Below are 18,305 nucleotides of genomic sequence, written 5' to 3'. Positions count from 1 at the left end.
TGCAGGAAGAGAAGCAACGAGCCAGGGGACAAGGCAGGCAGCAGAGGTTTTACGACCCGACCCATACGACTGGGCTGAGCCGAGGAGCGGGTTGGGCCCTTCGGAGAAGCCCCGGTCTTGCGTTTGTTGAGTTCTATTTTATTTTTAGTTGAATTGGGAGAATTAGCTAAAAACATGAGTTAGCATGTAACCATGTTTTTCTTCTTCTTTTTTTTTTAAAAAAAAAAATTTAAAAATCACGTGCTAGGATGAGCGCCATGAGAAATTCAAGATAAAATGTGTGAGTCCATTTTTTACGAACAGATGAATAACTTTCCTCTCGGTGGGCAATCACCTATTCCTTTTTTATACATGTAAAAATAACTTAGTCATTGTATACAGGATTTAGCTACAGTCATGACTCCAAACCACTTGCAGCAACCCTATTAACAGCGGTGCGGGAGAGAGAGAGAGAGAGAGAGAGAGAGAGAGAGGTGTTGATAGCAGCGTCATTGATGGTCAGAGGCAGTGGAAATTATGGTTGAAAATGGGGAAAGGTGGTCACACACTTGAGTTAGGGCATAGCTTGTGTGGGCAGACGAGTGATCGGATTTTTCTTTAATGGCCTCTTATGCAAAAGGGGTATCTTAGTGGGTTCAATTTTGCTAAATAAGGTTGAAGACGCAAACTTGCCTTTTCAAAGCAGATGATTCATAATGGTAAAGTGGTGAAAATTCTGAGTATGCCTTTTTATAAGAAACTATGAAATTTTCTTTATAAAATGACTGGGCTTAATGGGCCTACATAGGCGGGCTGAATCTAACAAACAAATGAGTGCCTAGGCTCGCCAAGGATTTGCATTACATTTCCATCATAGTTTGAAAGCCAAAGATTTAAAAATAAATTGCCTTCTTTCTTCATAGGTCATTTATCCACAAGTAACAATTCTCTAACTCGATTGATATGACTCAATACAAAGGTACTTGTGAAGGAAAATCAAATAAAAGATCGATGTAGTCCCACAAGGCATAATCACTCTCTCTCCCTCCTTTTAGTTCCAAGATAATTAAACACTTGACCAAAAATTATCTTAAGGATATAACTAGACCTTCTTCAGTATGTTTATAAAGAAATGATTCATTTTTTAGTAGTATCATCACCCCTTTTGAATAAGTATCATAATCCTATTGGACTTTAAAGAATAGAACGGAAAGAGTATCAATAAATTATTTAAAGAGTGACGCGAATTCCACTGCATTTTGATGTACATTTCCATATTTGTGGACTGAAAAAATTATAACAAGTATCATGCATATTTGCACATCCCTCGAACTTTTTATATGCCACTCATGCACTAGAATTCTCCCAAGACAATCAAGTTTCTCATCAAGTTCCATAAGTGTTCTCACGTGAAGTGAAATAGCTTGATGCTAATGGATCCATTTCTTAAGGTCCACCATCGAAAAGGAACATGAATTTCGATCGAAGATGCGTCAAATGCTCCAACCAAGCCAAATATCGGAGAAATGATTTACCAGAAAGTATCCATGTAGATATACCGACAAATCCAAGTCATACGAGTGAAGTTGCCATGTGAGTTTGATTACAGGACGATGGAAATAAAATAAATTATGATCAAGGTACGTTACCCTCCAAAGCAGAATAAATCAGTTCCATGAAAATTTATAGTCGAAATGAAGGTCACTGAGTCAACCTAGTGGACATCTCCTTATGATCATGGTATGCTCACCCGCTCACCTTTACTTGCGACTCTAACTGCAATTTTATATCTTTTACCGTGAGAGAAAAACTAGTTATGCATCAAGATTCTCAAAATCTCTAGGGTTAGTGTCTGTTTCCCAAAATTAGATAGTTGGAAACTGGATCTTCGGATTCATTAAACTTGAAATAAAATTATTCGCCCAGATTTTCGTTCAGGGTAATCATCTGTTTACAAGCAATTAGTACATAAAATCAATACAGTGAATCTTAATATGAATCTCTTGCGAAAACCTTAGTTTTCGTCTAGCTGTTGTAGTGAAATTAAAGATGTGTTTGCTCCCATCAAAACTTGAAGCAATCAGTGCCTTCAACTTGAGGGAGCACAGATGGCTAATCATCATCATCCAAGGTTGTGAAGTCGCCTGATCGAGGTAGTTGTAACCTGTCAAAAGGATTTTTAATTTGACGTCTTCTTATAGAATATCGACATATCGTAAGATGTAAAAATTGTTCGGGGCCTGTCTATATTGGAGGTGTAGAGGAGAGAACGACTCACGCCAATTCTGTAGTCACTGGAAGAGTCGTGCTCCTATTTCGACGTGGGGGCCTTCTCGAAGGGGAAGGAATCGGTATATCTATATCATCTCCGTTGTCAATGCCATATGATACATGATATCTGTTTGCCTCCAAACTAGAACTCCCTTCCCTGAAGATCTGACACTGAAAATTGTTAAGGTGATCAGTAGAAAAAATAGAGCGAAAACCTAATTTTTAATAATCACTAATTTTGCTAGTGCGAATTATCCTGTCAAGATATGCTTAATTAATAGTTCACTTTACATCATGAAACATTTGGCTTAGGGAAAAGATCAGCAAAATGTCGGTACACGCTGTCAACTTTGTCTAAGTATTCTCATCATTTGAAATAAATACCCTCATTTATAAGATGAGAGAACCCGGTAATGTAACAACATTCGAAAAAATATCAGAGAAGGTCCGCCTGCGGGCCCGAGTTTTGTGCTTCTACACATACATAATCGACACCTTCTCCACGAATTCTGCATTTTCTTTGTCAATAAGATTTACCTTCTCCTGCAGCTCTATATTTTCTTGATGAATGAGGTGACGCTGCAGTAAATTAATCCATTATTAGCTAACTTATGGTCGAACTAGGAGAAAGAATGACTGTGAACTATAGCCTAAGTAAAACCTTTCGATGGAGCTCATTGATTTGATCCGTCATTATCTGTTCCTGAATCATAGTATAAGATGCGATGATTCAGACGTACACGTATAATTCATTGTTTAACCACAAATGGGATGATAATACTATGTCCAAATATACCTTTTGAAGGCGGATGGTCGATAAACTCATTTCTAATTGGCTCTCCAATTTCTGTATATCCTTTACACTCAAGCCAGAGAGGTCTTCACCCATCAGTTGCCTGCAAGTACCCAAATAGCCTCCATATGTGTAACTGCTCATACTATAACCCTTGATCAAAGAAAATAGTTTGCATTTGCACATCATCCACATCATAATATGAGCCATGCCATATATGTTTCCAAAGAAGACTGTCTTCTATCTGGTTTAAACTAAAAAAACAAAACAAAATCGAGTATGGATTTCTTGTAATATAATAATCAAACCAAACAAAACAAGAACTTTAAGTACCATAGACTCATCTTGGCTCCGGCAAATACATCAAGGATTTGCACAATCAATAGAGATATATGCACAATAAAAAAAAGTATGGAAAATCTCATAATTATCTCTACCACAACTGAAGATAGCCCCACTTAGGTCGACCAACTTGAGTGAAGCTTCAAATAGAGCCATTGAAACTGGCGATCAACCTGAGTGAAGCTGATTCTAGAGAAGAAGTTGAAGAGGGTTAACGATTCGAAATTATGTCCAAAAGATCACAGCTACTAAGAAAAATATTTTACTTTTCTATAGATAGTAGACAGGCAGGAACACAACAAGAAGGGCGTATATGCAAATGAAGAAAGGCAAAGAAAAGGATTGAAAAATTGTATCAAAGCTTACTGTTTCAATGGTGAAAGATTTGGTCAAATCTCGAAAATCACCAACCGAGAAGCATATATGTAGTTGATTTCTCCAAAGAAAAGTCGATTGTTTGAAACTATATTTGAGTGCTCCATAGAATGGATAAGGAGTGTTGAAAAGTGACCAAAGTCTCTAAGGCAACCCAACTTAGTTCAGTCGCTTGCCTAACAATTGTTTTCTTTCGGTTGTGACTCACCTGCGCCGTCATGATTTTGAAATGATTCAAACTAATTTGAAGTAGTGTGAAACCATGGGAAAATTGTCAAAAAGTCCTTAAACTATTGTACTTTTTTCTTCTTAATCTTAAACATTTCAATTTTGCCAGTTGAGTCTAAAACATTTTCGCTATTTATCAATTGAATCAATTTGACTAATTTTGGTTGGAATTCACTATGTGGCACAACCAGCATTGACGTAGATGTTATTAAATAGTATTTTAAAAATTCTATGAATTTTTTATTTTTCCCCTTTCTTTGATTTTTTTTTAAAGGTTTTTGGAGAGAGGGCTAGATGACCCTCGCTAGCTCTAGGCAAGGCCATCACCTCCCTTGTCAAGTCTAGGTGATGTCTATGACACTCTCGCCAGATCTGGCCGGGCAAGGGCTTGGCGGCCCTTGCCGGCTCTGTCATGGCCCTCACCGCCTCTCTCCAAATCCCCCCCCCCAAAAAAGCAAAGAAAATGAAAAAAAGGATAAATAAATCATAATTTTTTTAATAAAAAATGTCCACATCACTCTTTACGTTAGCAATTTTCAGCCAATTGTGGCTAGATGGACTCAACTGACAAAATGTGAAAATGTGTATGACTCAATTAACAAAATTAAAATGTTTATGATTAATTTAGTAAAAGTGCAATGAGTTCAGGATTTTTTGGATAATTTTCTTGTGAAACCATGGATAACAATCTAGACACAGGCGATGTGGAATGAAAGGCGTATGATTCCTAACATTCCCATACAGGCTCAAAAAACACCTAAAGGCAGTCCCACTCAAGTCCATCACTAGTGTGATATCCTCTCCAGTCGAGACTCACCCTCGCTTGCATGATTTTACAATGCATTGTACTAATTTGAGATTTGTGAGATTTATCTACTAGCATAACAGTTCATATGCGAGCAAGTGGAGTTAGAGACATGTCTAAGGCTATAAATTGATAAGTTAAAACCAAACATACGTGCATGGCAACTGAGAAGTGATAGAACGTTAAAAGAATAAAATACTTTTGAGGCTTTAGGTAAAGTTTCCAATGAAAAGCATGCTGAAGTATATTACTGACTCATAGGTATGGACGAGGAACTGCTATTATCAGTCCATGTAAACCGAGAGAGAAGTATACTGAACATTTGGGAGAATTGAAGTGGGCAAAAAAAGCGCCAACAAATTAGAGTGGTGGAGGTTAAGTTGACGAGAGTATGAACATAAATGTGAGCACTATAGTCTTAGAAGAGAATTTTATCAAGGCTTGTGTTAAATAAAATTGGTCCAAGAAATAGACTGACGTGACTGCGAAAAACATTTTCCCTAACCATAGTAATACTCAAGAGCAAATTTTGCTAAATTTATGGTATCATCCTGGTTTCCTATCTGGATAGAAGCTATTAATTAAGGTAAGCTGAATGGTTCCTGAAAATCAAAATTCTAAAATGTTCCCTAATTAGTCAGACTAAGAGCTCTTGAAAAGAATTAAGACATTGCACTAATCCAAATGCCTCTCGACTTTAATTCATTCACTCCTTTCTACTTCACAGATGCATAATTGGTGTTTGACTGTCAGGATAGTAGCATTCACAATATTGCAGGGAGCTCTTGGGTTGCGACACTGATGTACCTGTGGTACTCTTGCAGACCTTGAAGTTGACGAGTCAATTTTGCTATCTCTTCTTCTAAAACCTGCAAACGGTTGTTAGAAGAAATTCCCAGATAACTAATTGAACATCAAATGTGTTCTCCTATGATAGTGTCGAAGGCAAGGTTGTTTATGTGACGTACCTCGGCATTAACGGTTGGCCGATCCAATTCCGGTTGGGCCTCCTGCTTTAGATTGTTGTAGCGTTGGATGACCGAGTCCATGCTGAACACAAACAAGAGTCACTCCAAGAGATCTATATCATAATGATTGATGTAATCAAGAATGGGAGACGGTATTTGCTTCTCTTGAGGCATATAACAGATTTATGGACTTTAGACGATTACTTACTAGGTTGATTCATAGGAGAAAAAGGAAAAGGAAAATTTGGGAAAATGTTCAAATTCAACTCGCAAACAGTTTAACGAATGTATAATCATTTTAGCAAGTTTGAATGAAACTGAACATATGAAGCTTCAGTGACACAGGAGAAGAGATAGCAAAGAAACTCAAAAAGTTGATTAGATAGTGACGCTCAACGCAAAAACTAGGTCTAAGTCGAAGCGGCGTTGTTATCCCAGAAATCAATCCCGACATGGAAGAAAAAGTTGCGCCAAAGTAGCTGCTAAAGCTGCAAGAAGAATAAGTGCATGCACCTGTATCGTTATACGCGTGTGCACGTGCGGGTCGTCCGTGCGCATGTGCAAGGAAGAGAGAGGGAGACATCACGCTGACCTTGAGCTCGAGTACTCATAGAGCTGTCCGGTGCAGGAGAAGATGATGATTCCGACCTCGGCGTCGCAGAGTTGCGATAGATCCTTGGCCTTCTTCATCAGCAAGTTCCTCCTCTTGGCGAACGTGATGTGCACGCTGCTGCTCGAATGTGGATTTATCTCCATACTGGGAATCTTTCCTCCTTCTCCTCCTCCTCCTCCTCCTTCCTCGATAGGCCTCGCCTTCTCCTCTGACGTCATTCAATACCACTCACCGATTATCTTCCTTAGTGAAAACCTGATTCAGGAAGCGCGATTTTATAGTTGAAGAAGATTGGGGGAAAAAAGGAAACTCCAAGGAGACATGTTTAAGGGGAAGAAATCATCAACGGATTTCAAAAAAGACAAAGAAAAAGAAGAAGAAAAGAGGAGGAGTTAAGAGTACAGTCTTACCTCTGCAGAGAGGACAGTATTCATTGGAGAGGCGATTTGAGATTGAAGTCTGAGTGGTTTTCTCATAGTCAAGACAAGTGAAAACCTAAATCGAAGTAGGACTTGTCAAATTTCAAGGTAGAAACTGAAAACGGCCTTGGAGGTTTTTTTTATCACTTATGTTTTTGTGGGGTGGGGCTCTAGGTCGTGCCAACTCGCGCAAGTAGGGTTTACGAACTGCACTCGCACATCACTTGGTAAAAAATGACACATTATCAATTAGGGATAATTAATTTTAGGATGGATAGGTCATAGACCTGAAAACTAAAGCCTACCCTATTAGAATTAGTTCATAGTTTTTGGAACCCGGAACCTATCCTATTTGCTTTAGAACCAATCTTGGAACCTATTTCTTTTTTCTAGTCCGATTCTAAGATATACCTGAGAACATATTCTACTTTGTTCCTGTTTTTTTTTTTTTCTATTTCATTTTTTTTATAGCAAAATAATATGAGCAACAAAACCATTCAAAATATAAAATGAACAAGGGAGAGCAAGCAAAGGTGAGTAAGGAACAAATGAGGGTTGTGAGGCTTGAACAATTGAGAGCAAGTCATGAGCGAGCAAGGAGGAGGGTGAGTTGCAAACGAGAGAGAGTTGTGAAGTGTTTGAGTTTGGTTGGAGAGAATAGAGAAAAAGAGAGAGATAGAGAAAAAGATACCAAGAGAAAAAATTAGGTTGTTTAGGCTTTATGAAACCGATTCCAAATTCGCTTCAATTGATCCAGTTCTTGAGTTGTTCTTCACTTGGAATTGAACCAACTTGGGAACTAGATATGTTTTAGGGTGGCCTAGTTTGATTTCGGGGTAAAACCAATATGGTTACACAACCCTATTATTAATTAAGATACATCCACATGTTCCTTTTCCCTAAAAGAAAATTTAACATCCGATTAAGATTGACTCGGACTTGAAATCGTGTTTTAGTATTTGATATGTAGGAAACACTACAAGCACCTTGTAAATTTCCACCAATGTATTCATATTAGATATATATTGTAATAATTATTAATGTAATATAATATAAGCTAATGTAAATTAATAAGTAGAATATAATTATGGCAATCACCTGGGCTCAACTTAAAATTAAAGTGTCGTCTTTTCTTTGAGATTTAAGAGCATATTAGTTTTTTCACACGTGTAATATAATATAACGTCCAGCCAAAAGATAATTTTCCGATTATTCGACTTTTAAATGGGAAATTTTTTTTAGTCCTCAAGATCTTTCGACTAATTACTCATTATAAAAAGAAACATCTAAAAAGATGAAAGGACGATTAAGACAGTACAAGTCAATGTAAAGAGTTTCAAACTCTAGCATCTACTATTTCGAATAATGTATCATGATCAGGGGATAATTTAACTCAATCTTGTTCTTAAACTGAGAAAATCTGAGTTCATGATATAAGCTATCTTAGAACTTAGTTTGAATTGAATAATTTGTTTGTTCACACCAACTGCAAGATAATTCATCTTTTTTTTTGCTAGTTTTCCAATAAACATTGTAGGGCTGTGTTTTTCTCCATTCCTGATCGGAGGAAATTTCCTTAATCAGCAAGTTATAAATATGGACATCACTTTCATACAAAATTTAATTAAAAATAAATTGGGGTGATGTCCGTGTTGGTAACCCATCAATTAGACTCCTAACTCAATGAAAGACCCTCCAACCAAGAATGCGGGAAAGCATACAAGCTTCCTCATTTTAATGTTATGTTAGAAAAAGTAAAATGAAGTTTTTACCGGACAAAAGCTTACAGATGTGAAGGGCGCCTTTTTCTTGGCATAATTTACTTGCGTGTTCGGTAACTATCAGTAGTTCGTAATGCAAGTCTATCGTCCTCGAAAGTTTTGGTAATTGCTGTTGCACTTTGCATGGTTTCACCGGAGCTGGTAATCCTTTCATAGTTTTAGATTGAATTAACATTAGAGCCTCAAATATTTGACGTGGAAGTGCTTACCTTTGATTAGAAACGTAATCAAGAAATGTAATTCCACGACAGGTGTACATGGGGGACACAACTTTTAAGTCTATTTTGGATAGTTAAGAGTATCAGATACCCCAAATCTCAAAACTTGACATACTTAAATGCCAAAACTTCTAAAATGTACATTTAAGTGCCAAAATAAAGAAAAAAAGGACACTTAAGTGCCAATGACAAAAAATTATGGCTAAAATATTAACATGGCATTTTCTAGCGACATTTTTTTACTGAGGTGGCACTTATTTTTTAAAAAAAAAATTATCCATGTGGTGTTGATGTGACTAGCTTGTCCCAAAATGATGTTGTTTTGCCTCCCAAAATTGATTTTTAATATAACTATTAATTAAATTAAATTAAAAAAACTAAATTAAAAAAAAAGGTTGTAGCAAAGCAATGAGTGCCTCTATGACCCTTGCTGCCAATACTACCCCACCATCGTTGGAAAGGGCTGACGAAAGTAGGGGGAGAGTCAATCGGGGTCACCAGGCCTTAGCCAGTGGTTGGTGTCCCTGGCCAATTGTTGGCGAGGGCTTGTAGGCCATCGCTAGAGGTCGGCTAGGGTCATTGGGCATTGGTCGGGGCCTATGCCCAATGACCCTAGCCAATTGCTAGCGAGGGCCTATATGCCCTCGGAGCCTAGTGATGTTGAATTTTGTCACCCCACTATTGCCGACCCTTTTTGGCAATGGTGGGGTGGCGGCAGTGGTGAGGGATGGAGAGGCCCTCACTACTTTGTTGCAACCCTTTTCTTAATTTAGTTTTTTTCATTAATTAAATTAATATTTATATTAAAAATCAATTTTGGGGCAAAATATTGTTGTTTTACATCTCATTACTTAGTAGGCTTTTTGGTGAGTCATGTAGACTACTTATATTATTAAAAACAAGCCACGTTGGATTTCTGGCTACCCTGCTGAATTGGCACTTAAATGTCTTAATTTTTTTTTTTAAGTTGTACTTAGGTATACCTTTTAGAAATTTTAGCACTTAAGGGTGTACATGACAAAATTTCTAGAACATAAATTGATTTTTGGTCAGAAATTGAGAAGTTAAAATTTTTAGCTTCTGATTTCTTCTTCAAATATATTTATGGAGTAGAAATCTATTTCAGAAATAGAAAAATCAAATTGCGTTACCAAACAGATTTCTGTTCCAAATCTATTTCGGGGAGCAAAAAACAGAGAAATAAAGAAGTAGAAATTTTATCAGGCGAGCCCTAAATGTTTATCCGTACCAAGTTTTGACAATTTTGGTGTACTTTTGTTGGATAGTTAAAATGATAGGATAATGCATATTGTTACTTGGTTTTCATAAATTATTTTTGAGATCATTGCATGTAAGAGTTAAATATTTTCTTCATTTGTTAGTTCGCATGTGAGATAACGAGTCACTTTTCTTATACTGGGGCCTCAGAGCCAAGCAAATTTTAAGGTCAGCAGATTTTCTCCACACGCAAACTGCCTACTAGATGTGTTCGTCACTTCAATATAATATTGTAGGTCTTTTTACCCTACTGAGTTGGCACTTAAATGTCCTAATTTTTTTTTTTTAAAGTTATACTTAGGTATACCTTTTAGAAATCTTAGCACTAATGTGTTTATCCGTACCAAGTTTTAACACTTTTGGTGTTCTTTTGTTAGATAGTTAAAATGATAGGATAATGCATATAGTTACTTGGTTTCCATACATTATTTTTCAGATCATTGCATGTAAGAGTTAAATATTTTCTTCATTTGTTAGTTCGCATGTGAGATAGCAAGTCACTTTTCTTATACTGGGGCCTCGGAGCGAAGCAAATTTTAAGGTCAACGGATTTTCTGCACGCGCAAACTACCTATTAGTTGTGTTTGTCAATTCGATATAATATTGTAGGTCTTTTTACTTTTTTTTCTTGGCAAACAGTATTTGTGATAGTACTTTTCTTAGTATTTTCGTAATATTGTCCACATATGTTAGGGTTAGTAATTTTTGTTTGTGAGTTAGTAATCTCAACTTTTCAAGGGAATTACGTAATAATAAAGGACCATAGAAAAGCGAAAAAAATCACATAATCTTGTAGGGTTAACGCTACCCTAGTAAAAGAACCGTTATGTACATCGAGTACGCCATTTTGCTAACCCCTTGCGACTACCAACAAGTATGCACAATGTAGTATCGTCAGAGAACAAGTATGACTTTGGATCTCTAACTCTTATAACAGTTATAATCTTATTGAATTTCGTTTAGTTTATGCAGCAGATGACCAAAGCTCATCATTATAATCTTGCATCCCAGGTAGTACATCGCAATCACTAATATTACTCTCACGAAATTGTCGGCTTGACTTATTTTTTGTTCATCAGAGTGAGGACATGTCAATGCATTGGACGATTACGAATTTTCTTTTCATGACGGGTTGAACCTGGCTTCGTTCGACTAATCCCCTGATATCGATGAACTCTCTGTTAGCCTACAATCATGTTAACTCGCAAGTTTCACCGAAAGAGGTAGCCCACAAGGAAGTGGTAGCACTCCGAAAGTAGAAGGCAATTAATTCACAACGTGAACTCCCTCGCCTGGGCCCGTCCCTGATCAAGTGGAACCCACACCTGGGGTTAATGTTTCTAGGTTTTTTTTTTTTTTTTTTCCTTTTCTTTAATCTGATGTGAAGTAGTGATTTTACAACCGGACCGGCTGGTTCAATCTGAAATCGATCAGACCTTCGGTCCCGATAATGCCCTAGTACCGATGGAGGTGAAAAGCATAAAGAATTGGCCTAACTGGACGAACTGGCCAGATCTTTATGAATTGAACCGGTCCGGTCTTGTTTTCCATTTGCCTTAAACAACTTCACCAAGGAAGCAGTGCTCTGCATGACTGTTAGCTAAAACAACTTCACCAAGGAAGCAGTGCTCTGCATGACTGTTAGCTACATAATGCACCACAAAATATGTTACTTATTTCACTAACGGCCGGATTTTTCCAGTTAAAACCTTGAATTGGTACGGCATTCTAATGGTCTATCCGTTATGGCTTCCAGTGCAGTTTTCGGAACAGTAGTGTTAAGTGAGCAAAAGCTGAACGAATGATCAAAGCATAAAACAAAATTTATCTATGATATGTTTGCGTTTGGACATTTCTTTAACTACCGTTAGCTTAAATGGTCAGACCGTTTGCTCTTCTTTCTCTGGTCTGAGTTTAGTTTTGTTGGAAGAACTTTAGGAGTAAAATTTTGAATGTATCAGGCCATTTTGAGGGAGTGCGCTCTTAAGATCGCCCAAAAAAGTGTCTTGTCAAGACGCGCAAAAGCTGGTTTGACATCACCCAAGAAAAGGAAAATTTCTTACGTGCGAAGACTGTGAGTAAGACAAAAAGGGTCAGAGCTCGAGCTATTGGAAACAGGACAGACGAGAGAAAATTCAGCATACACAGAATGGGGACATGGAACATTTGGGTTGGTAAAAAAAAAAGTAACTGAAATCATTCGCGTTCGCACTATTAAAGAACATTTTCACATGACCACGTTCACACCACCTGTGTCTGGAAATTAGACAAGGAATAATCTATGTGCGTCCACATTTGGATTGCCAACAATTATAAGGACAAAATATGATACTTTGAGCTGTGCTCCATGATGGTGAATACTCTAATTAAGTTGTGGAGTACCTTTATGACCTGCATGCTTTGTCATGGCTCATTAGTCATTCCTATTGTCAAAAAAATTCTAAACCTTATATGGACTTAAACAAGCACCGAGAGCATGAAATTCCAGAATTTATGCTTATTTCAAAGCAAATGCCTTCTCTCAATGTTCATATGAGTGTGCACTTTATTCCAAGCAAGAAAAAGGTGATGTTTTATTGACCCGTTTTTATGTAGATGACATTTTTTTTAACATGAAGTAATCCAACAATGATTGATGCTTTTAAGGCATCCGTGATAAAAGGAATTTGAAATGATTGATAACAGTCACATGTATTATTTTCTTGGCATAGACTAAAGCAAAGTGCATATGAGTTTTTTAATTCCTAAAAAGGATACGCAAAAAATATTCTTGAAAAATTCAATATGAATATTGTACACCAGTCAATTCACCAATGGAGTGTGAAACCAAGCTTTCAAAGTTTGATGATAGTGTTGATGTTGATTCAATGTACTATAGAAGCTTGATAGGAAGCTTGAGATATTTGACATGTACTAGACAGGATATTAGGGGTAAGCATGATTTCATGGTAGAACTTGGAACTTGAGAACCGGACCGGTAAGAAACTATAGGTTATAGATTTCAAGGTATGCAGGGTAGGATTCAAGTTTCAAAAAAATGAAGAATCTATTTCGACGAGTAAGTTTTGGGTTCTTAATTTGAGGAATATGAAACCTATAATTTGTAACCTAGAACCTAGAACAAGTTTTAATATTTTTCTCGGTTCATGTCTCCGTGTAATCCCCTGATATTTCATGTTGTTTGATGATGAGTGTATAATTTGGAAGTACTAATCTAAGTTTCCATTTTATGACTAAGATTTTTACTTTACTAATGTTCATATTTTTTGTATGTCTAAATATAAGTTATAGTTAGCAAATTGTAACCGTTTAAATAATAATATAGGTGTACGACCAAAATAATAATAATAATAATATAGGTGGAACTAGGGTAAACACTAGAATTGACCTTGGAACTTGTGACAAGATACGTTTTGAGTTTTAGGGTATGCATGGTAGATTTTATATTTCAAAAAATGAGGAACCTGTTTCAACAAGTAGATTCTAGGTTTCAGGTGGAACTTGTACAAAACCAAGAACCATTCACCCTGACAAAATATCATGTATAGTGTTGGAATTGTGAGTCGGTACATGGAAAAACCAAAGTCATTTCATCTTAAAGGCTGTAAAAAGGATACTTTCGTACTTCAAAGGGATTGTTGCTCATGGCTTACACCACCATTAGTCCAAATTCTTACAGCTTAAAGCTTATTTAGACAGTGATTATGATGTAGATATTGATGATCGAAAGAGCACAACAGACTTTGTTTTTTTCTTGTGTGACATTGCTTTTACGCAATCATTAAAGAAGCAATTTAGTGCTAGTCTTTCAACCTATGAAACTAAATATGCAGCAGCATCTTTATGTGTTTGTCATGCAATATGGCTGAGAAAACTATTTAAAGAAAGTCATATGGAGCATAAGAAAGCAACAAAGATTTTTGTTGATAATATTTATGCTTTTGCTTTGAAGAAAAAATCTAGTTTTTCATTAATGAAGCAAACATATCGTTCTTGGATATCGCTTCATTCGAGAACAAGTGAGAGAGGAGGAAATTGAAGTTACACATGTCAAGATGGAAGATCAGGTAGCATATATTTTTACTAAAACTCTTTAGATTTGTTAACAGGAAATGTTAGTAATTAAACGAAATTCATAAATGTCCTACATGCATCTTGACTATTCGTGCTTCTATGTCTAGTCAACATTTTTTGAATGCATCTTGATTGTTAGTGTTTCTATGTGTAGTTTAATATTTTGTAAGTTCTCAAGAATTTATTTCCTTGAAATGTAAATAAGCATATACAAAGGCAAGTCTTGTGATCATTTTTGATAAGGTGAAGAAAAGAAACAAAAAAGAAATAAACCTATTCGTCTCATTCTCTTCTTGATTAGAATAGAGTTGTGTGCATTATGAGTGCATCGCCTTCAAATTATTCTACCGTCACAAGTCATGAGATTCTTCATGCTATACGATGTAACATTAGATATGGGCTTCATTTAATAGCCACACGCTGTTCACAGATCTTTTTGTACTCATTGGGGGATTTTGTGTTAACAGTTTTTTAACCTCATGAGGACTTCTATGCAGGATTTTGTCCCCCGGATGAGTGTTCTTTCTGATGCGATAAGTTTTTACATATATTAAAAAAAAAAAAAAGTTCCATCGTTTTATGATATAAGCCAATGCTTGATGAAATGTACTATACTCCATAGAAAAGATTTTTAATTTTTTATGAATTTGCCAAAAAAATTAATGATAATCCATTTTTCAAATTCCTTTTCTTTCACCGCTCCCCTATGTTTTAAGTTTTCAGAGATATTCACTATAGTTACCAACAGAAATCTCAACACTTCTACAATGGGCTTATTTGTGGGATAAAGCTTCTTCCCTAGATAAGGAGACATGATGAACCTCTCAAGGTTGAGAATTAGTGGAAAAGGAGAATCATTTAGATGTCGGGATATAAATTTTAGTCCCGAGCGATGAACGGTTTTAAGCATAATGTTGTTTGAAACTATCTTCTGGTGTCACATGTACAGTAAACTCTTGATAACAAATAAAAATATTGGACTTATATGGGGCAAAAGAGTTGTCAAAATGGGTTGCAACATGAACACGTATGGCTTCTGTTTCTCGTCTTTCCCCGGCGTCTTTATTTTTCTTGTTCTTGTCTTTGTTATTATTGAGGAGGATAAATGAAGGGCGAGACGCTGGGTCATCTTTGCTGGCGAACTAGAAAGCTGTCTCAAACTCTATAATTCAACATCGTCTCTAGCAATCTTCAGAGATGTCTATGCTGAAGTATTTATCGCCCATTTTATTCTATTGGACAGCACATTCCATAAAATCGTTAGTATACCAAGTCAAAATGTGCTGATCAAGAAATTACCAAATTGATTTGTACTATACGATGGACTAGGAAGTACATACCTAATGACTAAGCCCTTGGCAATATTGGGTTCGAGAGTGCGATGAAACTTGATCGATCTCCTGTTATTTTTGGAGTTGTGTCACCACTTTAGTCTAACTACGGATCTATATCACCTAGATCTTGGAAATATATATTAACTCAAACTACAAATTATGCAATTATGGATTTTGAAGAATAATAGATTCAAGTTTCTACTTTGTTCATTGTAACATCTTGAGGTTATTAATTTTTCGTGATCATTGAGTGAATTGTGTGAACATCTGACAATGAGTGGTCAATCTTGATAAAAGAATTATTCTTTAGGATTGACAATATGAAGTGAAGTATTTAAAATCTTCTGCCAATCTAAGGAAAATTATCGAAACAGTTCTAAACTTATTACAAAATTTTCAATTTAGTCCTAAACCTTTTATAATTTGGCCAATTCAATCTATCTGGTCAAATTTGACCGGTTGATGCTAGCTTGGATGCCGGCTGGCGTTGGCCATCTGATCAACATTGACATGTCATCTTTTAAATATTTTTTTTGCCGACGTTGATAGGTCATTTGTAAAATATTTTTTTAGATTTTTATAATATTTTTCCTCTCTCTCTCTCTCTCTCTCTCTCTCTCTCTCTCTCTCTCTCTACTATGACGCCCGTCAATCAAAGCGTTATATTTGAATGATCTATAGTCATATTATGGATGAATGATCTACTCTCTCTCTCTCTCTCTCTCTCTCTCTCTCTCTCTCTCTCTCTCTCTCTCTCTCTACTATGACGCCCCGTCAATCAAAGCGTTATATTTGAATGATCTATAGTCATATTATGGATGAATGATCTATAGTCATATTATGGAAGGTTCTTGCTTTGCAAAAATCAAAATGGTTGATTCAGTTTGAATTGATCAAAGCATTATCTTTGAATAGGTTTTACTAACATAACATTTTTTGGGTTACTAACAACATATGGTGAGCCACAAATTTTTGAAGGAATAGTCTCCATAACAATTTCTAGTTATTTGTTAATTATTTTTTTGTGACCCTAAATAGGCTATTGATATCATAGTAGATTAAAGATAGTCACATGAGCATTTCTCTATTTAAATTACTCAATTTGAGTATATTAGATTTTTTTTTTTTTTTTTTTTAACTTGATTCAAGTTATACTTGGAATTACTTCGATAAGATTCAAGCACTGACCAAATAAGACACAGTCCCAACCAACCCTAATTTGCGTCCATAACAAGATTGAACTTTTTATTGTGGGAGTTGAGCGTTTGAAGTACTGGGGAGCCCCAACTTGAACTAGTTCGACCCAACAAAATCAAGTTGAACTATAGTACCCTCAATAGGTAGTTAATTCGAAAACTTAAGTAATTTGGCGTGTGAGGTTGACCCGTCTTCCATATTCAGGTGAGATCAGGGCATTGCCTCATGGAGGATTCGAACTCGCACCAGTGGCCAAAACAGGACCCAACCCCGCCGGGTTTTGTTCTCAAAAGAATTTGAAAACAAATGCAAACTGCCTCGAATTGTTTGGATAAAATGTGGAAAAAAAAAAAAAAAATCAAACAGACGGGACTATAAGTTTCCAGCTGTTGGCGAAGCTTGCTTAACTTTGTTCATAAAATATAATCATGCAATCAGGACTATAAGCTCTATGTACATGAGCATACATTATGCATTGAAACCATAAGAGCGTGGGGATTTTTGTGTGATTAGTTGTTGCACATGTATATCATTCTATGAGAATGTAAATGTGATTTCTGCATTCCTTCTTTATTATATTATAAACTGCGTCGGTTCATCTTAAATGTTGACTTATATAAATAGTCTGGTTCAAAGTTTCTTTGAGCAGTAATCACTAAGTGAACATGCAATCATTTAAAATATTAACTCTTTCTCACAAGTCTGTAGGCTTCCATGATCATCTTTGTCAGTAGCCACGATCGCGACCTAAGACAGTAGAGTCGATTATCGTCCAGTGTTTCTCATTGGTAGATACTAAAGGACAAAATGAAAGTCATCACCACTCAAACTTGAAATCACGATTATTTAGGTGATAATCTCAATGCGTCAGCCGTGACATCCTAAAATATATAAACATTGTTGTCCATTCAAAATCCTTAATTGAGCTGGAATTATGATTTTTTTAAAGGATCACTGTCCCCAACACTATTCATAATCATGACTAAGTTTATACTTATAGGCTAAGAAAAGCCAATTCACCAACTTCAAAATTTTGTCAATATGCATTCTTCCATGCGAACTTAGAATTTACTTTTGTCTCCAAAAGTTATTTCAACAAATCTAGAGTTCGAACTAATAACTCTATGCATGCATTACGCATGCCTTTTTCTATCGATCCAACGATATGAATTTGTATCTGAGCCGCACAGAAGAACATGAGTAAAGGGCCTACATGAGCTTAGAGGAATGAATCATGATGAGAATAATCATGCAGGTCTGGAAAGGTACCCCATAACTTAATCAGAACACTCGCAATCGAGTTGAAATCGAATATAAATCCAAGACAGCAGGTTTTATTCCCGAGTAAGTCCATATGACTTTGTAAAATTATTTTAGACGAAAAATTGTCCAACGATCCTGTCGTACCATATTGCTATGAACATGCACAGCTCGAACTCTCATAGTTTATCCTTTGACTTGTTGGCAATCCAAATGTGAACGCACATAATTTACTCCTTATTTAATTAGGCGTGGACATGGTCATGTGATTATGTTCTTTTTTTTCGGCGTGAACGCAAATGATGTCAGTCATTTTTCTTTTCTTCAATCCAAATTGTCCTCACTCTATTCCTATTTACTCTTGATTTAC

General features: G+C 36.2%; 1 protein-coding gene across 1 annotated transcript; it reads right to left on the bottom strand.

Annotated features, from left to right (window-relative positions):
* Positions 1–2,724: 2,724 nt before the first annotated feature.
* On the bottom strand, positions 2,725–6,592 carry LOC104420831 (MADS-box transcription factor 23-like). Its single transcript, XM_018862504.2, has 6 exons — positions 6,354–6,592; positions 5,762–5,843; positions 5,601–5,662; positions 3,047–3,146; positions 2,912–2,953; positions 2,725–2,829 (listed from the first exon to the last, which is right to left on the bottom strand). The coding sequence occupies exons 1-6, from the start codon at positions 6,590–6,592 to the stop codon at positions 2,725–2,727; spliced, it is 630 nt and encodes a 209-aa protein (XP_018718049.2).
* Between the last annotated feature and the right edge of the window lie 11,713 nt (positions 6,593–18,305).

The sequence above is a fragment of the Eucalyptus grandis genome, chromosome 3 (assembly GCF_016545825.1).
Source record: "Eucalyptus grandis isolate ANBG69807.140 chromosome 3, ASM1654582v1, whole genome shotgun sequence".
Lineage (NCBI taxonomy): Eukaryota > Viridiplantae > Streptophyta > Magnoliopsida > Myrtales > Myrtaceae > Eucalyptus > Eucalyptus grandis.
Note: the sequence above shows the minus strand (reverse complement) of the source record. Positions and strands in the feature narration are given on the sequence as shown.